This window comes from Myiozetetes cayanensis, unplaced genomic scaffold (assembly GCF_022539395.1).
Source record: "Myiozetetes cayanensis isolate MyiCay16 unplaced genomic scaffold, myiCay2020 scf6-25, whole genome shotgun sequence".
Classification (NCBI taxonomy): Eukaryota; Metazoa; Chordata; class Aves; order Passeriformes; family Tyrannidae; genus Myiozetetes; species Myiozetetes cayanensis.
This window is the reverse complement of record NW_026087853.1, coordinates 43,417,371-43,440,355: the sequence shown is the minus strand read 5'-3', so window position 1 is coordinate 43,440,355 and position 22,985 is coordinate 43,417,371. Positions and strand designations below refer to the sequence as shown.

General features: G+C 39.1%; 1 protein-coding gene across 3 annotated transcripts in view; it reads left to right on the top strand.

Annotated features, from left to right (window-relative positions):
- The window catches only part of EHF (ETS homologous factor), a 33,685-nt gene extending 15,071 nt beyond the window's left edge, over positions 1-18,614 (top strand). Inside the window, exons 2-10 of one of the 3 annotated variants that reach the window (XR_007631578.1) lie at positions 2,957-3,056; positions 5,507-5,752; positions 6,058-6,117; positions 8,440-8,508; positions 8,600-8,668; positions 11,681-11,740; positions 14,125-14,320; positions 15,165-15,461; positions 18,419-18,614. Coding sequence is in view for 2 of the 3 variants with exons in the window: in XM_050336790.1 (XP_050192747.1) it covers positions 2,960-3,056; positions 5,507-5,752; positions 6,058-6,117; positions 8,440-8,508; positions 8,600-8,668; positions 11,681-11,740; positions 14,125-14,320; positions 15,165-15,264 (897 nt within the window). In the remaining variant the exon portion in view is untranslated. Of the gene's footprint in view, positions 1-2,956; positions 3,057-5,506; positions 5,753-6,057; positions 6,118-8,439; positions 8,509-8,599; positions 8,669-11,680; positions 11,741-14,124; positions 14,321-15,164 lie in introns of all 3 variants that reach the window. The other 2 variants (XM_050336790.1, XM_050336788.1) reach the window with 2 other exon arrangements.
- Positions 18,615-22,985: the final 4,371 nt, after the last annotated feature.

Here is a 22,985-nt window from a genome sequence, read left to right as displayed (position 1 = left end):
AAAGTTTGGGTTAAAGCTAAATCCAGTCCTGTATCTATGATTAATGTCATATTGAAAATTCTCTCCTACAGATGATACTGAAAGTTATTCTGGTTGAGATAACTTATATAGCTTCCAAAACTGGGATGTGTTGATTGATTAACTTTTAGGGAAAGTTCCATGAACGTTATCTGAAAATACTATTAATGCTGTTTAGGGATACTGTGAAAAGCAACTGTTTGCTAGGCTGTGACATAGAGAGAACTTTTTAAAGGAAAATATCTGAAATCCAAATCTAGGAGAAAGGCTGTCAGAGTGATTCTAATCAGATCTATAATGTGCGTTGGGTTTAGTTACTGCTGGATTGAAAAAACTATGCACAACACATGATTTAATTTATTTAACTATCCATAGCTTCAGTTGCCAAGTCAAAGTGTCATAGGATTTCTGGATTGGAAATTCACCTGATTAGTTATGAAGAAGGAAAAATGAGAGTTTACCTGAACCGAATTTTCAGGGCTAAATTGCACAGGAGCTTGAACACAGAAATAATTTCATTTCATACACACGTGTTTTCCCAGATGCATTTATATTTTCAAAAGTAACAGTTACAAAAACTGTAGAATTCCAGAAACTGCAGAAGTTGCAGAATACAAAACCACATAACACAATACTTGAAATTCTGATGATAGCTTCTGTAAATAAGACTTCAGATCAATAGATTTAAACTTAATTAAGTAGATATTATAATTTTTTAGAAATAAGAGAATTTACTGAACTAGGTTCCTAAGTGTGTTTTGCTAATCTTCAAGTTTTATAGTTTTCCCAGAATAGCTGGAATTCTAGCTTACCTCTATTTGATACTGTAATAAGGTCTTGTTCAATAATACTTCATTTATTCATACCTAATTGTCTTTAATGATTAAAACCAAAGTTAAAGAAATAACTTGATACATCATCAACCTGTACAACCTCAGAAGTGTATGTATTGGCTGCCAAACATATATTATTTCTTTAAAGTTCTTACACATCAAGTATATAATTTATATACATGTTATATGCTGAACATCTTTATAATCACTATATGAAATTAAAATCCTTCCTTACACTTTCTTCCTCAGAAACTAAGTGAAGCCTTTACATAGTGCTAAAAAATGTCTTTTAATTTGCATAAATGTATGGACTGATATGATAGTCGTCTTTTATTTGGCCACAGTGGGACAATACATATCATACGTATCTCTCTAAACAGTTAATATTTTACAACCCTGTATACCTACCATGAGAAATTAAATTCTCCTGCTAGTGATCACTGAATTACACATTGGTTAGAATAATAAGTGGAAAACAACTGCTAAATCATCCCAGGTTTGATCTTGCCGTTCTGTTTAGCTACAAAAAAAAAAAAAAAAAAAAGCTAAAATAGTTAATACTGTAAAGCACCATTCCCTGTGATAAACTTCCTAAGGCTTTGGCTTTTTAAGCAATTGTCAGTAACCTCTCTCCCCCTCTCCCGTTCCAAATATATAAAGCAGTAGAGAAATGGGATGGAAGAAGAGATACCACTCCAGGTTGTTTTCAGACTGTTCCTTTAAAACCAAGGCTGTAAGTGGTTTTATTGTCTCCTTTTCTTTTACCAAAAATGCTGGTGTGAGCTTGTAGGAGGTCAGGCTGTGCTCTCAATGGAAGCTTTTTCATTAGCCTCAGTGGATAAACAGCCATGACCAGTGACTTCAACATTCACAAGTCCATTTTGTATTTCATAATGTTTTTAATTCCAAGGTGAAGCCTGGTTGCGTGCGCATGCCATCCTGATGTCTAATGTTTTGTTTTTATGGACTTTGCGGCTTTCGACTTAGAATATTTTCGAACAATGGTTTGGTTTTGTTGTTTGTGTGTGTGTGTGTGTTTTTATTTATATAAGAATAACAATCCAAAGCCTTTATAATGTTTAACAAATTACTATCCCCATCTCAAATGATGTCTACAGTTATAATGTATACTTTTATAATTTGAAACTTTAAACCACTGAAAGATAATTTTAAAAAACACCCGTCATTGGGGAATTTTGTATACTTCCACTGAAATGATTAAGCATGTGCTAAGCATGTGACATTTTCTGAAATATCATACAAATAGGGTTTTTTTAAGTATAAAAAAATAAAGGACAATTTTTCTCATGGTGCTAATGCTAAGATACGTGGTAAAGAGAGTTTGCGTCTCTTAAAAGAGAGAATGCTGTCTTTGGGATGGTGTCACTCGGAAATATTAATTCTGTTACAACAATGGCTGTCTCATTTATAAGATCTCTGACTGTCTAATCTTTTTGGTGATCTGAAATGTATGATCTGGGATATTTGTTACCAAGAAGTGTTATAGACACTGCTGACAAAGATTAGATAAGAAGCTGATAATATATTCCTTATAATGCTACCTCCCTATAGCATTATTATGTGTGTCCTTCTGTGTGAAGAATTTTCTGAGCATGGTTTGTAGTCAGCTCTAGAGATCTGAAGTTATTGAAAAGTCTTTTCTCTCTCCTAAGGAAAAAAAAAAAGAAAAAGAAAAAAAAAAAGAAAAGCATGTTTAAATTACATTTCTCTTTGAAAATGAAAAAAAAGTAAAACTATTTGGTATTTTATTTCTCAAAGCTTGGCAGTTTTCATGTATTGCTCTGTCAGGAGCCTTGTCTTTTCATTCGGCTTCTTTTCTGATTACAGATTATTCATTTATGGATGGGCAGCTGTAGAAACTTGCTTCTTGCATATGCAAATTAATCATGGTAATGTTTATCATAAGGAGATTTTGTGGCAGTGGAAAAGGGGTTGTGTCAACATGTTCTTGATTTCAGTTGTATCTTCTACAGATGGAATTGGCCTCCTTACTTCACCTTCAGCGGATTTTCTTTTTTTTTTTTTGCCATTTACCTCTTGGACTAGACACAGCTTACTAAGCAAGCTGTTTGATTCACTTACAGATCATGATTTTGGAAGGAGCTGGCAGAATGAGTATCAATTCCGGCAGCAATCTACTCCACCAGCAGCCTTCCTGGACAGACGGATATTCCACATGCAATGGTAGGAGCAATTCAGCCACTCTGAGCCATGTTCTTTACGGGGAGCAGGGGGAATGGGACACTGTACCTTTAAGTGTGTACAAGTATTATTTTTCAGTAGTACTAATTCACTGGAGTTTCACTTCTGGTAACAAAAATTTCCATTTTTTTTTTTTTTTTTAGTAAAAAATTTAACTTCCAAACCAGACCTGTTTATTGTTAATTCCCTTGCTGGCTCTTTTCCTTAAAATTAAATTGTGTTGAAAGTGCCAAAATTTCTCTTTTCTCAGTCCAGAATTCTTTCTCTCTTACTTTACCCCTTACACCTTCTCTGAACCTGTATTATTCTTCAATGCTAATCACCTCTCTGGATTTCCAGGAGAATATTCCTTTTGCTGCTTTACTGTATGTGGTTTTTTCAACTCAAATTACTAGATAGCTTTCTAATTAGACTGGCATTAGAGCACTAGATAACTTGTGACTTGAGATTTTTTTTCCCTCTTACTGTTTTCTGGTTATATATCTGCGTCTATAAAGATGTATTCATATATATTTTCTCAATATGAAAAAATATATAAACCTCTCTCTCTATATATAGTGCATGATATAATTTTAAAATTCTTTTAATTATGCAGTGAACTGGTAAACCTTAAAATCTAAGCAGAAAAACACATAGTGCAGTTGTCCTTCTAATCCAAATAATGCTGCAACAGAACTTACAGTGAAAGTTCCCACTCAATGAAAGTCTTATTTTTTTTTATGTGCCTTTTGTAGGTACACAGGAATACATCAACATGTGCCCAATAAATGTGCTGACATGTCTGTAACAGATTCATACAGGAAAAAAGTCCTGGCTGACTTTCACTATGCACAGGATTTTGTGAAGGAAAATGGTGGGGGTCTGTTTTCAAATTTCCAGTGTGAAACTCCTCAGGATTCACTTAAGTTTTGGGGGACAGGGAGCTCAGACCAGACTGCACAGTAATTCACAACTTCACTTACTTTTACCTAGCTGATTTTTCCTCTCACTAAAGTATCTTCATTTACATTAGGATTCTGGTGGCCTCAGAAATTACTTAACCCTTCTGAAGTGATAAGAATATATATCAACCTCCTTTTCAGGGGATATTTGGCAGCTTCATCTAAGCTATTGTCTCTGACATACCACACTCTTATAATTTTCACACTCATTCCTCAAATCCTTCAACAGGAGGATGAAAAACAGTCCTACAAATTCCCTTAGTTACTGACACAGGCCTTGTTGGATAATATTGATAAAGAAACCTAAGTAACTATGCTTTTTTTGTGTTTACCTGAGAACTAGCATTGTGCCCTGTATCTCGACTGAAGAGACCTGTGGTCTAGTGGCACCTGGGGGAAAGCAATTTCCTAAAATGTGCCAACTCTGTTGCTTGAGGTTCTCTAGCCATATCTATGGTGTTGTCCGTATTTCTCACAGCTGTGTGGTTAATCTGCTTCTATGGGAGACTGGTAAAGACTGGTGCCAAATCCTGGAGTGGGACTACTGCAGAGCTAGGCCATGGCAGTCTTTCCTCCTTCTGTAATCTCTCATTCCCTCAATCTTAAACCGTTTGCGCACTTGTGAACATTTTATCACACCATTACCTCTGCCTGGCATGCTCCATTGCCCTCCTTTCCCAAGAAATAAATTGCAACGAACTCTGTGAGGGCAGACCAAAGTAGTCCTGCCTTTGCTCTTATCTTATCTAATTATCCTATCCCAATTACAATTTCTTTCATTTGCACACGCAAATTATTGTCGTGCAACGACATATGACTGAGAACAGTTTGAAAGATCAACGAGAAAAGATTCATTCTAACAAGAAAATTAGGCAGCTTCCATAACTAAAAATGAATTTTATAGCTACCTTCAGAAACCACCTTACCTTACTACAGCAGTAACATGCATTCAGCTGAATACCAAGTCAGTCATGAAGCTGTGGCCCGTACTGACAGGCTTTTACTGTGGAGCAAGATGAGAGAACCGTAGCTTTTAACCTTCTTTGACTAAATCCCACGATTCATATTCATTCCCTGCTAAGTTCTTACTCAAAGAAAGTCTCCATGTCACATTAGGAGAATTTTTTTCCATCGTTTTCTTATGCACTAAAATTACTTGCTCACACATCCCTTTTCAACAGTACTTCTGTAAGGTGTCTCCCATCAAAGAATTTTGGTGTATTTAGCCAACGTTACTAAATTCATTCCTGTAAATTAAATCAGTGAAGAGATATGTAATGAAATAATTTCCAGTTTTTAATTCAAAAACTGAGGCAAAATCCCCCACAACACCTTCTCTAGCAATAGCTACCAGGTGAATGTTAAGGACTGAGAAAAGTGTCTATATCTGTGGACTTCCAAGGCAATTGGCCATAGATCTTTATTGCTGATGACATATTGTCGATGACTATTATGCTAACAGAGACCGTAAATGCCTATTTTCTTTTCCAGTATCCAGCAGCTTCTATGGAACCCAGTGGCATGAAATACACCCTCAATACTGGACTAAGTTTCAAGTCTGGGAGTGGCTGCAGCATCTTCTTGATACCAACCAACTGGATGCCAACTGCATACCTTTCCAGGAGTTTGACATCAACGGGGAACATCTGTGTAGTATGAGCCTGCAGGAATTCACTCAGGCAGCTGGGACAGCAGGGCAACTGCTTTACAGCAACCTTCAGCACCTAAAATGGAATGGTAAATAGACATTGGACAGAGACACAAGCAGAGTGGTCTGAATTCTGAGATCTTCAGAAGCCACTCACATTCCCCAGAGACCTACCTGGCAGATCACAGTTGCTGTGTTTGCTATTTTGCTTATAGTTCTATATTTACTACAAAGCTAAATTTTAAGGTAGGACTTAAGCCAGAATTCTGATGGACCAAGAGGAAAGGGTGTAGTTCCCCTCTGGCTAGTTGTAGAAGTTGCTTCTTGTAGCTAATATCTTTGATTCTTCTGTGCTCATTCTCATGCATTTTATCTGCCATATGCTTTCTTGCAGGTCAATGCGGGAGTGACATGTACCAATCTCATAATGTCATTGTGAAGACAGAACAAACAGGTGAGTGACAGTTGGGTAACTTGTCTTTTGATGGTGACAAAAAGGGGAAACTGCTCATTCCAAGAGAGAGATATCAAAATGGTGTTAAATGGAAAGTATATCATGCGAAAATTAAAGAAGTAACACAAATGTCAGTCAGCATCTGAAGTTTTGGGTAACACCACATGCACGTGGCCACTTTTCCTGGGAGACCTCTGCAGTACCAGCAGTCTACACTGATGGTCAGAGTTGGAATCGTTAGTAGTGCTCAATGAATGCAGCTTTGTAGAAGACTTCATTCTGTGTTTCATTCACCAGATTTCAAGACAACTATTTTAACAATATGTCCAGTTAAAAAAAAAAAAAAAAAAAAAGGAAAGAAAAATATTATTTTAAGTTCTGCTAGTATCTGAAACACTAGGAAATTTCCCAAACAAACCACTTGGAGAGAAAAAAAGTGTTAGCATTACATTTCAATTTCTTCATATGTTTCAATGAAACTGAAGTCTCTTTTCCTAGTGTGTTCATCGCTAGATGCATTTCCTCCCAGGACTTTGTTTCACTGAAGAAAGAGCATCAGCTTGGTTCAACTGTCCTCTTCAGGCACAATTATTTTCCTGGTTCCTTTGCCAGAGCACTGTCTGTCCTTGCCTGTCCTTATCCAAACACCCTCTACCCCTCTAGTCTCAACCTCTTTGTATGTGAATGTTTTCAGGAGCCACGTTTTAGTATCTCCTGATGTAACAAATAAAGATTTGTTGCATGCAGCATCTCCAACAAATACTGTCAGTCAGCCTCTCCAGCCAGGGACATTATTCACCTTCTCCTTGCAGCAGGCAAGCCTTGCAATCTGCAATCCACTCCTTGCCGGTGTCTGCACGGTATGGGTGATGCTCATGCAGTAGCCATGCTGCTTGCCATAGAGGTAACTCCAGTAATCCTTTAAGTCCTGATTTACGAGATCTTGGTATAATATTACTTAGTCCTCCTACTAGAGATACATAGTTCAGGACAAAGTACCTCATCTGCACATCCTGGAAAGGACTAGCTGATGGATGGTTCTCCTAGATACGCTGAATCAGGTTCTGGTGGCTCTGGGGATTCTGGTCATGGGCAGTGGGAGTGGGTTTAGTTTTTGCATGGGGAGGAGCAGGAACTGTGGATGGGGGCTGCTGGGAAACATGAGCCAGTAGGGATAGGGCTGGTGATTTTGAGGAGGACCCTCCCTCATTCTAGTAAACCATCACAATTGCAAAGACATGGACGCTGAAAGAGGCCAAAACAGGAAGGAAAGCTGTCTCTCCATGTTCTGGCTAGGTAAGGACTGTTTTCAGAGGTAACATTAGGCAGATCAGGTGTCTAAGCAAGCAAAGGGTGTGTGCTACTGTAGGAACGCAAGCCCTGGGTGCCCAAACATGCAGCTATTATATTAGTATGCCTGCAAAATTCCTATGTCATAAGTGGTAACTCAGCCAAACATGATGATTTAGCTATAACTCATTTTTGGTTTTTTGATTTCATTTATATGAACATGAAAAAAATTAGGTGTAACCTAGATCTGAACCTTGTATCTCATCCTTTCTGACCTGGTTTCAAAAGAAAAAGAGACTTTTTAAGACTTCTGACCTCAAAAATGCACTGCAAAGAGAGTAATTTCCAGATCAACATACAGATCATAAAGAAAATACTTCTGCTTATATTGATCCGTGTGACCAGAAAGTCACTAAAGACTATTCCTCTTTAGTCATGAAGGTGGTTTTTAGGTTAAGAAAGGGACTTGATGTGCCTGCCTAGAATAAAATGGTCCTTCATCTAGGATGAGGCTTTGATGTTTCTCGCTATGTGCTTAAGCATGAAGTTCTGTTTCAGAGACGACTTTCGAGTTCTACCATTATAGAAATAAATGCTCATCATAAGCATCCTTCTGTTTTCCTAGATATTTGAGAACACTTTCATCTCTATGGCACCAACGCACTGTCATAATTATCAGGGACTGAGAATTCAGGACTGGATTGGGTAAAGTTGATCTGGCATAGGAAACATCCTTCAAGGCCAGGCATAAATTAGCCAGGAAAAGGAAGAGGATATTACATTATTTCTAAAAGTCGGTGCTTTGCGTAAATGCATTTGCCTGAATATGCAAAACCCTGTCCATAATTTGAGTGAAAGGAAATGATTTTGTGCATAGCCCCTCCACTTCTTGGTTCCCTTGACAGCTCTTTTTTCCTTTTTTTTTTTTTTTTTTCTTTCACATTTCTAATTTCCTTAATGCTCAATATTTACCTCTGTGCTAAAAAATTGTTTTTTATTGATCTGATTTCCCTTTCGGTCCTTTACTTTCAGATCCATCATTAATGGTGTCCTGGAAAGAAGAGAATTATCTATATGACAGTGGCTATGGTAGCACAGTAGGTAACTAACATCACAATACTTCATGCATTTCTGAGATGGATTTGTTGTTGTCTGAGGCTATTAGTTTAAATGTCTTCTTTTTAATTCCCAGAGTTATTGGACAGTAAAACATTCTGTCGTGCTCAGATTTCCATGATGACACCTAGTCACCAATCTTCTGGTAAGAAACTTGTAATTATATTTCTAATTGTTCGTCACTTGTCTCAGAGCTACTGACATGTAATAGTCTCTGTGGTCTTCTGTTGTTGGATTGAATCTGAGCCTCCAGTAATTTTAAACCAGGCAATGCTGATTCTGACAGATATATTAGCTGTCATTATTACAATAACTTGCTTTAAAGAAATGCTTCTCTCTTCTCTATGTCAAGAGAAAGATGATCACATAGTCTGTAATCTCCACATATCTTTTAAAGTGACTGAGTCAAAGGGGTAGATGTTGCTGTCAGAGAGACGAGACATTCCAGCTACACTGCACTTTTCTGCGGTATAGTAGGGTATGGGCAAACAAGGGCCATATTCCTCCCCAGAAGTGGCCGTGTTTCTCTAGTGAGCCAGTGACTCATGCTGAGTAGGTAGCTGGGTTTGGGGCCAAGCTTTGGGTTGGCCCAGGCAAGCCACAGGGCAGGCACCAAGCCCTCTGCCCCACTGCCCCAGCAATGGGGCCTCCTGCTGGAGCCTGTCTCAGCTGACAGGAGGGTGGTCACCAAACACCTCCTCACTTCCACGAGGCAGAGTTACACTCTGCCTGCTAAAGGGCAGAAGAAAGAGCAAACCCATTTGCTGTAGTGCCTGGTGAAAGTGCACTCTGGTCACACGTGTCAGGACACACTGTGGGCCCTGTCCCGCGGGCAGACGCCGGGGATGGAGGTGAGAGAGTAAGGCAGTGGGAAAGGAGTAGAGACGGCAGGGGAGCAAGAAATCAGGGAGGGAAAGGCAGGTTCTTCTTAGGAGGCTGTAAAGCAAAGAGATCTGAGGGGGACAGCAGTGGAAGTCCTGGGAGGATAAGAAAGAAAAGCACATTGCTGTAGACACAGCCTCACAGTGCTACCTCTGCACTGGGGGCAACCCGTGCTTCTGCATGTGTACAGCAGTCACAGACGCTGTTCCTGACAGTTCACTGCTTCTCCCAGCCCAGCTGGACTTGCCAAATGATATACAGTTTAAACTAATACACTCAGCTATAAATTGAAATATATATATATATATAGAGAGAGAGAAAAGCTGACCAGAAGAAGAAAACGGCCAAACCTTTAGAAATACCCAACCAAACACTCTGTTTGCTTTCTCTGTCATCTCCACCCACTCTCGTAAGATGGTTACCAGGATTTCAGAGCTCTTTGACAGGGTTGGGGACTTGTCCAGATCCTGGCATGGTGTATTTATCCACTGAATGCTTAAGCCTAGAGCTAGGGTGGTACGCCAAGGGCACAGCCTCCTGTAAAAACTAAATTTGTATATCCCGTAAAAAAATGGCTCATTCCTGAATCATATGCAAATAATGTGTAACCTTTTGTCAAAAGTTTTGCAAGACAGCTTTGTTGAAACTGCATCATAACTCTTTTCATCTGTCAGGCCCCAGTCTCCTAACATGGCCTGTTTGAAACCAGTCTCCAAGTAGGAGCAGAGCAGGAGGCTATTTACACAGCTGAAATCCAGAATAAATCACTGGGTAGGCAGAAGGCAACTGAACTTCCAAGAATAAATCTCCAGCTAAGTAGAGCATAACAAACATTTGCAAGTGAATGGTGAGATTTTAAAATGAGAAGGCTTTATATGAGGGCAAATAAAGAACTGGGTCCTGCAGTCCTTACCTGGAATTCCCAGAGGCTTTTAATAACATCAGGAGAATCATAATGTGAGGAAAGGCAGTGAAATAAGCTTCATTTTACTTCCCCCACACCACACCCCCCTCCAAGCTGAGTGAGGTTCAGGTTAGTTCCTGCTCTTTGAGAATGGGAAGGCAAAATGACTCAGAGCACGTTTGCTGCTTGGGGGTCAAGGACAGTAATTTATCAGGCTTAGAATAGTAGAGGTTAGGTTTATCCCCACGGACTTGTTCAGGTTATGTTTCCAGTTATGTATGAATAAAGCAAGTGTGTGAATAACTTTGCATCCACCTTTTCACATGCAGTTATTGTAGTAGCTTGTGCAGATCTGACAAGTTTCTATGCAAATAAATATTTCCTGTGAGTCATTTTCCCATGCAAATGCCTGGTTTCCATGAAAAGTATGATAATTGTGCATTCATAGAAGCTGGGAAAACATGCGTGGGACCTTAAGCTTTGCTTTATGGGATTCAGGGACAAAGTATGCTGAAAACCAAACACAGAAGGGGCTCCCTCTCAGGGCTATCCCACAGATTTTGAGAGACTTAGAGCAATCAGATGAAAGCTATTCATTAAGAACAAGAGCAGAGCCAGGCTGCGGTGGTTTGAGGGCGGGAGGGTTGAACGTGCAGACTGTGAGGTAGGTTACAGTCATGAACAGGCGGAACTTTTTTTTTCATTTCTGAAGAAACACTTGTGCCAGAAACCCTACTCCTCCTCTGGCTGGCTGCAGGTGATAAAGCACCATTGATGAGAAATGGCTTGTTTCTATGGCTCTGAGCCACAGAAAAATATATGCGTGTCCAGCTGCCAAAAACTCCTACTAGCGCAGCCCCTTTCCCCCACCCTGCCCCCCCAAACAACAATGCTTTGCCAGTTCATTATGTTTTAGTCAGGTAGGTGTTCTGTGCATTGGTACCAGCACATACATTTCACATTAGATCATCTCTTCAGAAACAAATAAGCCCCCAAAGATATGTGCTTCTGCAAAGATTAAGACATAATGGGACAATTCGGGATTCCTTTTATAGATGCGATCATCTTATTTTTCTCTCTCTCACACATAACATGAGGTGAGGTATTTGTTAATCAAATTTAGGTTTCAGAAGCCAAATGTTTACCTCTGCATCCATTCTTTATTCATCAATGGTCTCTTTGAGAAGTGTGCTGATTAACATATAGTAAAGAAAACAAAACTCTCCCTCCTTACTTAGATTACCTTCCTAAAAGCGATTATCTTTAAAAGAGATATTTGTTCTTTTTTGTGGTTTTATTTCTTTCAACCTGCTAGTCAGTGTAAAGCCTTTAATCAAATTTACAAATAGACTTCATTTTCCTTCCCTGCAGACTCTTCAGATGCAAAAAAATCGCAAGATCATACCCCAAAGTCCCACACCAAGAAGCACAGTAAGTCAACATCCATGTTTATAATGGTTGGTTAGTTGATTGAAGGAAAAAGAAACACATGAAAAGCAAATCCTCTTTGGGAGGGAAGAGGAAGCATCTTGAAAGCAAAACTGGTTAGATCACTATTGTGATTGAATTCTCCAAGGATACGACCGTCTAGTACTGTTTGTTTACATTGTTTTTGACTCAATATTGCTAAATTTTTCAAATAGTTTTTATGAATGAGGGCTTATGGGGAAGCAACCAGAAATCAGCCACCTCTGCCCTGTGTTGAGCTGGGCTGGTGGAATGAAGTAAAGGAATGATAAGGAAGACTTGGGATTAAATCTGGAAGGTCCGTGCGTGGGCACAGTCATGCTCATGCCTGTGCCTGCCAGGTGCAGCATCCACCACAGACCCTGCTCAGCATCTCCTTGCAGAACGTTTCATGCACGACATCACAAGCAAGCACCTGGCCCTCAATATTGCCACCTTCTTCTCCTCTAATACAACTCTCTTTCCACTGCTCTCAGCTGTGTTTTCTGCTAGTTTTTATTCGAACAGACTCTGAAGACAAGATAGCATAATTGTGATTTCTCTACATAGTTCCATTAATGTACTTTACTGAGATTTTTATGCGTCCTGTGCAATTCCCTATTTATAACAGAAAAGCTTAATATTGGTCCATCACTGCATTTCATGGTATTCAGTTTCATCTTGTTTTGATATGGTCCCCAGATTATGTCTCTTGCTGACTCCTCTTCTTACACTGTTCTGTCATTTTGCCCAAACAGAACTCCCAAACTTTATATCTGCACACAGATATCTTGTTTCTTTATCTGTGTGGATAATAAAGTTGTTAATGAAAGGATTGGATAGGACTGATCTCAAGATGGACCTGTGAAGAACTGGAGTCTCCTGGCTTGTTCAGCTTGGAGAAGGGAAGGCTGGGGGGTTACCTCCTCATTGCCTACAGCTTCCTCAAAAGGGCTGATCTCTTCTCTTGATGGTCACCTGTAGGACATGAGAAAATGGAACGAAGCTGTGACAAGGAAAGTTCAGATTGGACAATAAAGAAAGGTTCTTCACCCAGAGGGTGGGCAGTCATTGGAACAGGCTCCCCAGGGACGTGGTCACAGCACCAAGCTTGACAGAGCTAGGAGAGTATCTGGAAAATGCTCTTAATCATATGGCTTGGTTTTAGGAAGTCCTGTGAAGAACGGGGAGTAGGATTCGATGATCTTTGTAGGTACCTTCCAACTTGAGATATTCTACTATTCTAAGAACTCAGTCACAGCCTTCACATACAGAACAGGTCACATTGGCAGTCTGGGTTAATCCCTTACATTTCTTGTTTCTTCAGTACTGCTCTTTATCATGATGATTAAGTATGTTACTGATGTCCAGATAGACTAGGTCCACTACACTTTAATGGTTTTAGAAAACACTTACAATGGCATAGGAAAATACTGGATTAGTTGACTGAAATCTCTTTCTACTTATGTTGCACTATATATACCATTTTTGAGTTACCTTCACGTCTTTGACTAGCTTCTTTCCTTCTTAATTTGGTCTAATTGCATACTTTTGAAGTCAGACCAAAGGACTGCTGTCTTTCTGGCTAACCTTGTCACTTAGTTTGTTATTCTTCATTCATAAACTATTTAATCTGATTTGTTCCATTTTTTAAGTCTTTTCTTTTCTTTTTGACCTAGGCTTTCTGGTACCATCTTTATAGTAACTGTGGGATGTATTTGTGTTTAAACTGGGAGGTCTACCTACTGAACTTGCAGATCCGTTTTTGCCTTTTCTATACCATTTTCAAGTTTTTTAATATGCTTTTCACATACGATTTTGGCTGACCAGTTTTGTCACTGTCCCCCTATCCACTTTACACATTCTTACTTATTCATGTGGAATGGCATTTCACCTCCTGTGCTTCTCTCTGTCAAGTCCATGGAGGTTCAGTGCCTGCTTCACAGTAATCTTGGCTGTTTCATGTACCACATAATAATATCAGGTTAGATGCTGTGCTGTAGAAGAGTAGCAGGAAAAATGGGCAAATGAGATGAGGGGAAGGCTTAAACATGATCTCTTCAGGGCAGAAACAGTGCCGAAGGCAGAAGGAAGCAGTGGGTGGTTTGGACTCTGCTTTCTCTGGTTGCCGGGGCTCCTACCTGCCTGTCAAAGGGCTCAGACTGCCCGAGGCCAACACTTACCTGCACCCTCAGTGTAAGGCCTGCCAGTACTTTTTGCCTATATATCTCTGAAACGGGGGTCCTGCACTCCAGGACTATGGCCTGTCCCTACTGAGTGTTCACCCTCTGTAGATGACATAAAAATGGCAAGCATAGCCCAGAAAGCTCCTGAGACACTCCTTCTTTCTGCCTCCTTTCCTCTTTCAGACCCTCGAGGAACTCATCTTTGGGAATTTATTCGAGATATTCTTCTCAATCCTGAGAAAAACCCAGGATTAATCAAGTGGGAAGACCGGTCAGAAGGTGTCTTCAGATTTTTAAAATCTGAAGCTGTGGCTCAGCTCTGGGGAAAGAAGAAAAACAACAGCAGCATGACTTACGAGAAACTCAGCCGGGCTATGAGGTGAGCTGAAACATTGCTGAGGAAGCCTGCAACACATAAACACCCTAACTGAATGGAGAATCTGTTTGACTTCAAAAGTGATTTGTCACCAGCATCAGTTGCTTTCTTTGACAGCTAAATCTCTCCAACTAATTTTGAGATTGTAGGGTTATGTTCTTCTTTGACTTTTATTCCCCTCCTGTTTCTGTATCCTATAGTATATATGACATAAATGTTTATATATATATATGTGTGTGTATATATATATATATATATATAAAGGAAGGAAAGGAAGTAGGAAGGGAACTTTGTTGCAGAAAGCTACTACTGAACTGGGAAGGCTTAAATATCCCAGTAACGGCCAGAGACCTTGTTATTTTCAGCAATGTTCAGAAACTAGTCATACCTTAGACCCATCATCCTAAAATAGGTTTATAAATTCTATGTTAGAACTTTCTTTCCTTTTTGATTTAACATTTTGAGCATTTTTCCATAATCTTTTGAAGTTCAAAAGGTATTTATAAATGGAAGATGAGGTTTTTTCCTGGTTTGATTTCAGATTCTGGCTTATCTGGAAATAAACCCCCATGGAACCTCATAAGACTGTGTGATAAATATAGCAATATGCTTTGACCTTAAATATGGTGAACTTCAAACTCAGAAGCTAATTAATATAAAGTAAAAAGAAGACTTCTGTTTTTCCTTCTCTGTCATTCAGTTATGATGATCTTATGTATTATATATATCTCTCAACAGAAAATAAAGACTTTTTAAGGCAGCCGAGGGATTGTCTACTTGGCAGTGGCCTTTGAGCACCATAGGCGAATTTACTCTTAAATTTTTTTGTGTGTTTTTATTTTAACAGATACTATTACAAAAGAGAAATCCTGGAGCGTGTGGATGGTCGGAGATTAGTATATAAATTTGGAAAGAATGCCCGTGGTTGGAGAGAAAATGAGAATTAAATATATCAAGAAATAACATTTAAAACACATGGATGTAAATATTCAAAGACTATTTTCTTATATTTATGTACCAAACTGGGGTGAAAAAACAATTCTACTTCTGTTGGGAAGAACGAACATTATCATCACTGGTGTTAAAATTATTTTATTTGAAGTATGTCCTGTATGGGGAAAAAATGTACACAGTTTTCTGTGATGTAAGTTAACCTTATAGAATTATGATTATTTTTCCCTTTTTGTGAAGTTTTCCTCTTTTTATTTTTTTTTAAATCATACAGGCATAATGTGATTTATGAGTCATTAAAAGAAAGGGAAGGAGCTAAATACTAGGGCATTTAGGGAGTTAGATAATCCACTTTGGAAGGCAACTACAAGTGGAGGAAACAGTAAAGCATCTCTGAGCCAAGTAGCCTTCTTCCACAGGCAGCTGGTTTATAGCTTTCATTGGCCAATACCACTTGTTCCTTCCTTTCTCTGATTTCTGAGTGTTTTAATGCTTTGCTGGCTTTCAGCTGCTTGTTGAATTAGACAGTGGGTTCCTCTTCAGTTGGTCTATCACAGCCACAGAGAGCAGTGGCTCTGCAAAGTGGCTACCAGCATTTTTTTTGAGAACCCATACTACCTCCAGCACTGTGATCTTCTTTTCAAAGCAGAAGTTTAGGACCAGACCTTACCTGCTATGGAGTATCCTAATCTCCACAGAGCATCCAGCTCATCCCAGGAAAAGGGCTATTTGTTTTTAACTGATATCTTTGAGGTGAACTGTAGGAAGAGGGTCAGTCTTGGGGACCAAAAGATATTGAAGGAAGATGATTGTTTTCTGATTGTGCAAACTTACCAAAAGGCACTGGTTTCCTGGTAGGAATGTTGATAGTCCTCTCATGCTCTTGCACTCCTAATTAAAGCATTCAAACCCGTGCCATACAGAACCATGAGGGGGTGGGCAAGCAGAACATATGTGAATCCCATGGCATGAGGAAGTGGTCTCTGCAGTTTCTTCAAATTGTATGGTCCTCCTGGCAGGTCAAGTCTCACTTGGACAGATACTTTCAAAAAACCTTTGAGAAATGCAAAATACCCTGTGTGTGTAAAATACTAGTTTTCCCTTTGCTTTTCTCAAGTCTAACTCTGTATTGTAGTTGTATTTGTCAATTGTGTTTGGAATTCTCAGTTGGAGAAAAACCCATCAACATAAAGACACTGAGATTTTGGGGACATTCAGATCTGGGTCAGTACTCTGGGCTCATCTCTAGCAGTGCTGTGCAGAGATTGTATGTTCATTGGCAGGTTTTTCTTTCTCTCTCCACAAATACTTCCTGCTGACACCAACCACATGCAGGACATGGGGAAATAAAATCTAGAGGAGGCAGCGCTTCACCAGGTCACTGAGTACATTAGATGTGGGAGTTGAAGAACAGGATTTTCTTGGTGATGTTAACAGAGGTGAAACCAGGATCAATACAAACTCACTTTTTCAGGGATGGGGACTTTGGAAAACAATAACAAGGACTGAGAAGTCCAAGATAAAAAAAGGAAGAAAAAAAAATTAGGATTAAGAATATTAAATCCATCCAATATTCATTTTCTCAGGAGTCCCCTGGGTTTGAATCTATATTAGCTTGAAATTCAGCAAGGTACAGCTGGAGGTTGCAGGATATTCCATTTTTTGTTTGTATTGAAAGGAAATAGAGATGAAACCAAGAGACAACAGAAGTATCAATATAAAGGGTATAAAATGTGCTTAGCAACAATTTGTGGGCAAACATGAGAGCCTAACTTGTTATCTACACATGTAGGGCATGTTAAACAGTAACACCACCTCCTACACTGTGTATGCCAGAGCCGTCACCATCAATTACCCATACATGACAATTTTTACTTTTCATAACCTGGGTGGAGAGAGGTTCATCTTATTTACAAATCAAATAATAAGCCTGTGTACTTCAAAGCATTTTTTTCTTTGAGTCTCTTTTTTCTTTTTGACTGACTGTGCTAGTCTTGCTTGCTTTCACGCAACTCAATTAATTTCCTTTTTTAGTTTAATTTGCTACATTCCACTTCCTTTACCATAATTTTGTAGTTCATATAACAAGAATCAGGCCACCAGATGAGGAGGGAACTTTCACTTTGCTCCTAAGACCATTTCTTCCCTCCCACCTGATGACTATTTGTAGCCTTTTGCTCCATGCTCTTCACACCACCTCCCAATCCACACCTTGGGTGAAAATCTGAAATCAGTGGTATCATCCCAGATCTGCAGTATAGTTGTACCTTATCTCAGTTAACATATATACTACAGCAAGTGATTATAATACCTTCACAAACCTGCTTTTTACCTTATCTCTCATGAAATTTCTTGGGAGATAAAATGAGCCAGTGACACATGAGGGTCACCATTTTGTTGCTGAGCTGCAGCTAAAGGTTTTGAAAGATAAGGCTTTATTTAGAAGCATACTGTACAAATCTAGAGAGTGATTTATGCTGGGGTGCAGTATAAATGAGTCTTCCACTGTCCCATCTTTCAGCACGTGGAAATCGTGCAAGTTTCTCTTTCCACTCCACAGAACTTTTCAGACTAGGTACTTGTCATTCAGCATTACAACAGCACAAAGTTGGAATAGAAGACAGCCGACATTTACTCTGTTTTACAAATATATTAGCCTTTGCCTAAGACAAACACAAAGGACTGTTTAAAATTACAGTTCTTGCCAAGGACAGATGCAACCAACCAAAGGGAGTCTTTTTACCAGACCTAAGCAAACGGAGAAAATGAAGAGATGAACTTTAATGTAAATTGCTATTTAAACAAAAAGCATTTCTGATTGCTCTTATATTTTATATTTCAGAGGCTGAGCAATCATATTTTCAGATGTCTCCTTTAAGTTAGCTGCTGCTGAACTGGTAGCACCATGTGTATAGATTTTTATTGTACCATAATTTTTCATATGTATAAAGTTCTAGATAGGAAAATATATTGTATTTATAGAGTTACATGCAAATCACAATGTCAAAGGTGTTGGCATGAGCATTTTCAATATTTTCTGCACAAAATTTGAGCAGCTTTCACTAAAAACATCCCGATAGACTGTATGTAGGTTGTTGAACTACATAGACATTAAAAAGTTTAGTTACATTTTCGTCTTTCTTTCTGCAGCACATTGCATAATTCCTGCTTGCTTCTCAAAGCATCATCTTCAATGTCTACGTGTGGAAACAAATCCAAGTTAGATATTTGACTATTGCCATTGTAAATCTGAGCTTGGAGACTATATATTCACAAAATGGTTCTAAAGACTGTTTCTATTTTTGTGGATATTATATAAATTCAAATAAAACACTCATGAAAGAAATGTTTTGATTAATGTTTATCTTCCCTTTTTTGTGTCTTGAGATGGAAAGTGACCAGTATGAATTCTTTCAGTACTGAAGAATATTTCAATATTGACAAAAGGACTGATGTAACTACCACAAAATCCAATAGCTTAAATTTACTAGTATGTTGAATAGCCCATCTATTGTGAAGATACTGGATTTCCAAACCTGTTTCGTGTCTCACAGCCCTCACTGAAATAATGGATTATGTCAACACAGCTAGACTGCCTTTCTTGTTTGGCTGCTAAACTTGACAAAGGCCTTACTTCATCACTGATTTAACTTCAAGGTATTTTGAACTGAGTGCAAGGGCTGGGCTGATTAAGGATGCTGTTACTCACATTGAGCATTTCCTTTACTGAATCAAAGCAGCTATGAAATCCTGTCCTTCGTGTTATTTTTCCATCTAAGTGGTGGCTACAAAAAGGGAATATCTACCCAGATTTCGTCTGCAGCTTGAGGTAAAAAAGTGAAAATCCTTATAATTAAAAGAAAGTCCAAGTAGACCCATATGGGTCACATTTACAGTCTGTGTTGGGCTGTGGCTGTATCAGTAGGGTGTGACAGTGTAGAGCGTGGTTCTGCAATGAGCCAGCCTGTAGCCCCTGTGGCTGCTGGGTTTGGTATCCCAGGTTGGCAGCGTGAGGTGGTGGAGTGTGGAATGTCTGCTACAGAGACCTGTACTTGTTGCTGTGCCAGCACATCTGCAGTTGGGCTTGAACCTCAGATCAAAGAGCTTCACTGCAATGGGGCAAATCACACCATAGTACTCTATAATCTGCAAATGTGCTTAAAATTAAGTGAGTGATTCTGCTGCATTTAAAGTTCTGTATATGGATTTTTGAGGATGGTGGTTTTAAAAGTGTTCTGTCTATATTGAGCCAGCCTATATTTGAACCCAGAATTTCAAGTGGCTCCAACGTTATGCCCTCATTAATAGGAGAATAGGTTTGAATTTTAAACACAGGCACAAACACCATTTTTAAAATTCAAAATGAGGCCTGTGTCCTGAAAGAGTGGTCATATTTTCAGAACTTCAGAGTTACAAGTCAGGTTTCAGAAAGAATTGGAACTGGATTTCAGGCAAGTTCAGACTGAGTTTTAAATAAGCACACAGCTAGTTTTCCAGTAAATGGTTGGAGCTTTTGTTTCAAGCAAGCTGAGGCCAATATTTGAGACAAATGAGAATATTGTTTGGAAACATACAAACAACTGAACACTTAATAAATGAAATAAATGAACAAAAACAACAAACAAAACCCCACAAAAATTCCCAAGCAAACCAAAACTCTTCTTTGGCTGTCACTTAAAATCAAGGAAAACTTCAGCTTTCAGCTGCAGTCTAAGGCCACGTGAAATAAAAATTCAAGGCAAAATTCAGAGTTTGCAAATCATATGTAAATTGAGAATAAGTAAGAGGAGTAGTGCAAATAAAGTCTATCTACACCTAAACATGATAGCAATTTGTGTGCAGGTCAGCATCAAGGACAAGTGAGAATTAATTCAGGTAAGTGAAATCTGGTACTGCAGAGAGATGAGCAATTAAGAGTTACCAATACTAATAGCTTCCAAGAAGTGTAAGTGGGTTAATTATAAAAACTTGACAGATAGATTATCTATCTGGATTTTCAGCATTTGCTCCCTTGCTGATGGAGCTTTGCACAATGTTGTCTAAGTCCTAAACTTCGTGGAAGTCAAGAATTTCCCCCAACAACCACCCTTTCCCCAGATATTTAGCTCCTTCAGTTCACCTAAATGTTAGAGAAAACAATAGGGAGAGAAAAAATAAAGGAGGAAGAAGAGATTAAGTAGATGGCCAGGTCTTACTGCAACCAACAGTTCTGTGTGGAAATACAAAGGCTGTATGTGCAAAAAAAGTTAATGATATCCAGGTCACTCTATTTCTAGTCTTTCCATTAGAGGCTGGTTGCAAAAATTAAACATAAATTAGTGTTTACAAGCCTAATTATAACTTGAAGAAGAGGAAGAAACTATAACAATTTGTACAGTGCATCATCTTGTGTGCCAACAAAAATTAATTATGAAAAATGACTGAAGCACTATTTCTGCTGAAGAATTTCCTCCCCTGTTTTCAGTATGGTGTGATACCCACTTTGCTTTCATCTTGGTTTGAAATTCAAAAAAAAGTTCAGTCTCAATACAGGGAATGAAGAGGGAAATGGATGATCTGTAATGTTGTAGCAGGTATTGCCAAACAAATAGGCAAACTATAGCTTCTTCTTCCTAAGCTTTTTGGTTCCTTATTTTTTTTACTGTCCCTGGGAACAAGGTGTGAATCTGGGGATAAATTTAAGTATCAGTGACACATCTTGCAAATTTTGCAGAGGAGCCTCCCCGTCTCTCTCTAAGAGACGTGAAGAGACCTTCAGAGTATGAAGACTGAAAGCCTCCTTCTTATAACTGAGGATGCTAAGAGGATGAACACAATACCTTGTGCACTGCTTTCTAAAGCTCCTTTCTGAATCTTAAAAGTTTTTTTGGACAATAATGCAACTTTTAGCACTTTATGGCAAGGAGATTCTTGTTCTTCACAGCTCACTAGGGAAGTCTGCAGGATGGCTTCATAGCAACCTATGGGTGAGGAGAAGGGCTGTGTTTATTCAGGTTGCAGCCCCTGGAGACTGTAGGATTCGCTGTGTACAAAGGTCTAGTTCCAGTGTACATCTTCATCTCCTGCTTTTCTCAGATGTGCCAAGCAGGTGTAGGCTGAAGACTTTTGAGAATGCATCCCAAATGCTTCTGTGAGTGCTGCAGAAAGGTCAAAAATTATTGGGATGATTGAGTCTCCTGGAGGTGGTGCTGCCATGAGGATGCTGAGACACAGCTGTCCGCTGGAGATCATGAAGCACTCTGGGAGAAGGGACTGCACTTTCTTCAAGTCTTGCCAATTTTTCTCACTACTTGCCAGATTCTGTCTCCAATTTTTTCTCGCACCTACTTTTCCCAAGTTTTGTGGTTATAGGATTGATGACTATACCCACAGAACATGCTCTTTCCTTGGAGTTTGTCTGTCTGTCTTTTGAGTTCAGCTTTCATGGGCTAAGACAAAACCAGCCCTTTATAGGCTGTGAATTTGCCAAGCAGGGGAAATTTAAAAGTGCAACCCAAATCTGTAACCAGGGGCTCTCTCAGTGAGTCACTGAAGTTTGGAGAGAACGGAGGATCACACCACAGGTCTGATCTTGCCCAGTTTCCTGTGAACTATGGAACTTCTCAACACAACCATCCCATGAAGCCTGTGCCTGAACACAGACTGAAGGAGAAACAACATTCACCACCAAAGGCTCATGGACTGGAATCTTATGCTATCTAAGATTCCTGTATTTTCAAAGAAAATTTAAATAGACAGGCAATTAATTTAAAATAAAAAAAAAGAGAGGGGAACACCTTGAATTTCATCCTTCTCATAGCAGATAGAATCATAATGTCTGAGGTAATTAGCTTTACCTGAGATGATGATCACTCATTTCTGGAGTATATAAAATCTATGAGTTGTAATGTGAGGCAACCTTCAACTCTCTGTGCATCCTTCTAGAATTCCTTCTGTACTCTTATATCTCTCTCTAAATCATACCTCCTCTCCTGGAGAAAAGCTCACCAGAGCTTATCAGATTCAATTACTGCTGTTTCATATCAATGTTCTCATGTGAAACCAGAATACAAATAAGCCAAGCTCCATACCCCCAAACAATTACAAATGCTGATGATTCACCAGTTATTCATGCCAAACCAATATTTTTCAGTATTTTATAGTTCATGAGTGAAACATTTCAGCATGTTCAGACTGAAATCACTGGCATGCCAGAAGGCATCTAATGGAAAAGGGCACTGTGCATGGGGACTTACTGCCTTTTCAGGAGCTGTCATGCAATCACATGTGTCTTATGGATGCTTTTTACTTTTCCAGTAGGTATGGAGGTGAGGGGATAGTAGAAGTTATATTTAATTTCAAGAAATTTTAGAGTTAGATGATAAAGCTAATCCAATTATTACTTTGTTACCACTGTAAAATGGATAAACTTTGGCCTCCTACCACCCCAGACTTTTCTCTGCTACAACAAGACTCCTACTGTGACCCCTGCCCAGCCTTGCTGATCCCCACAGTTCAGAGGCTTTGCAACAGCCTTGCAAGCTGATGCACTTGTGTAGATTTCTGACCGAGCTGGTACAGGTGAGCAAGGAAACCGCCCTAATGTATCAGTCCCTTTTATATACACCATTGTCAGCAGCTGCAGAGGAGTGGCAGCATATCACATGGAGCAGTTCTTTGATATTGCTATAAAAACTGGGATCAGGCTTGGCAGTACTAAAAATGTAGAGGATGGCAA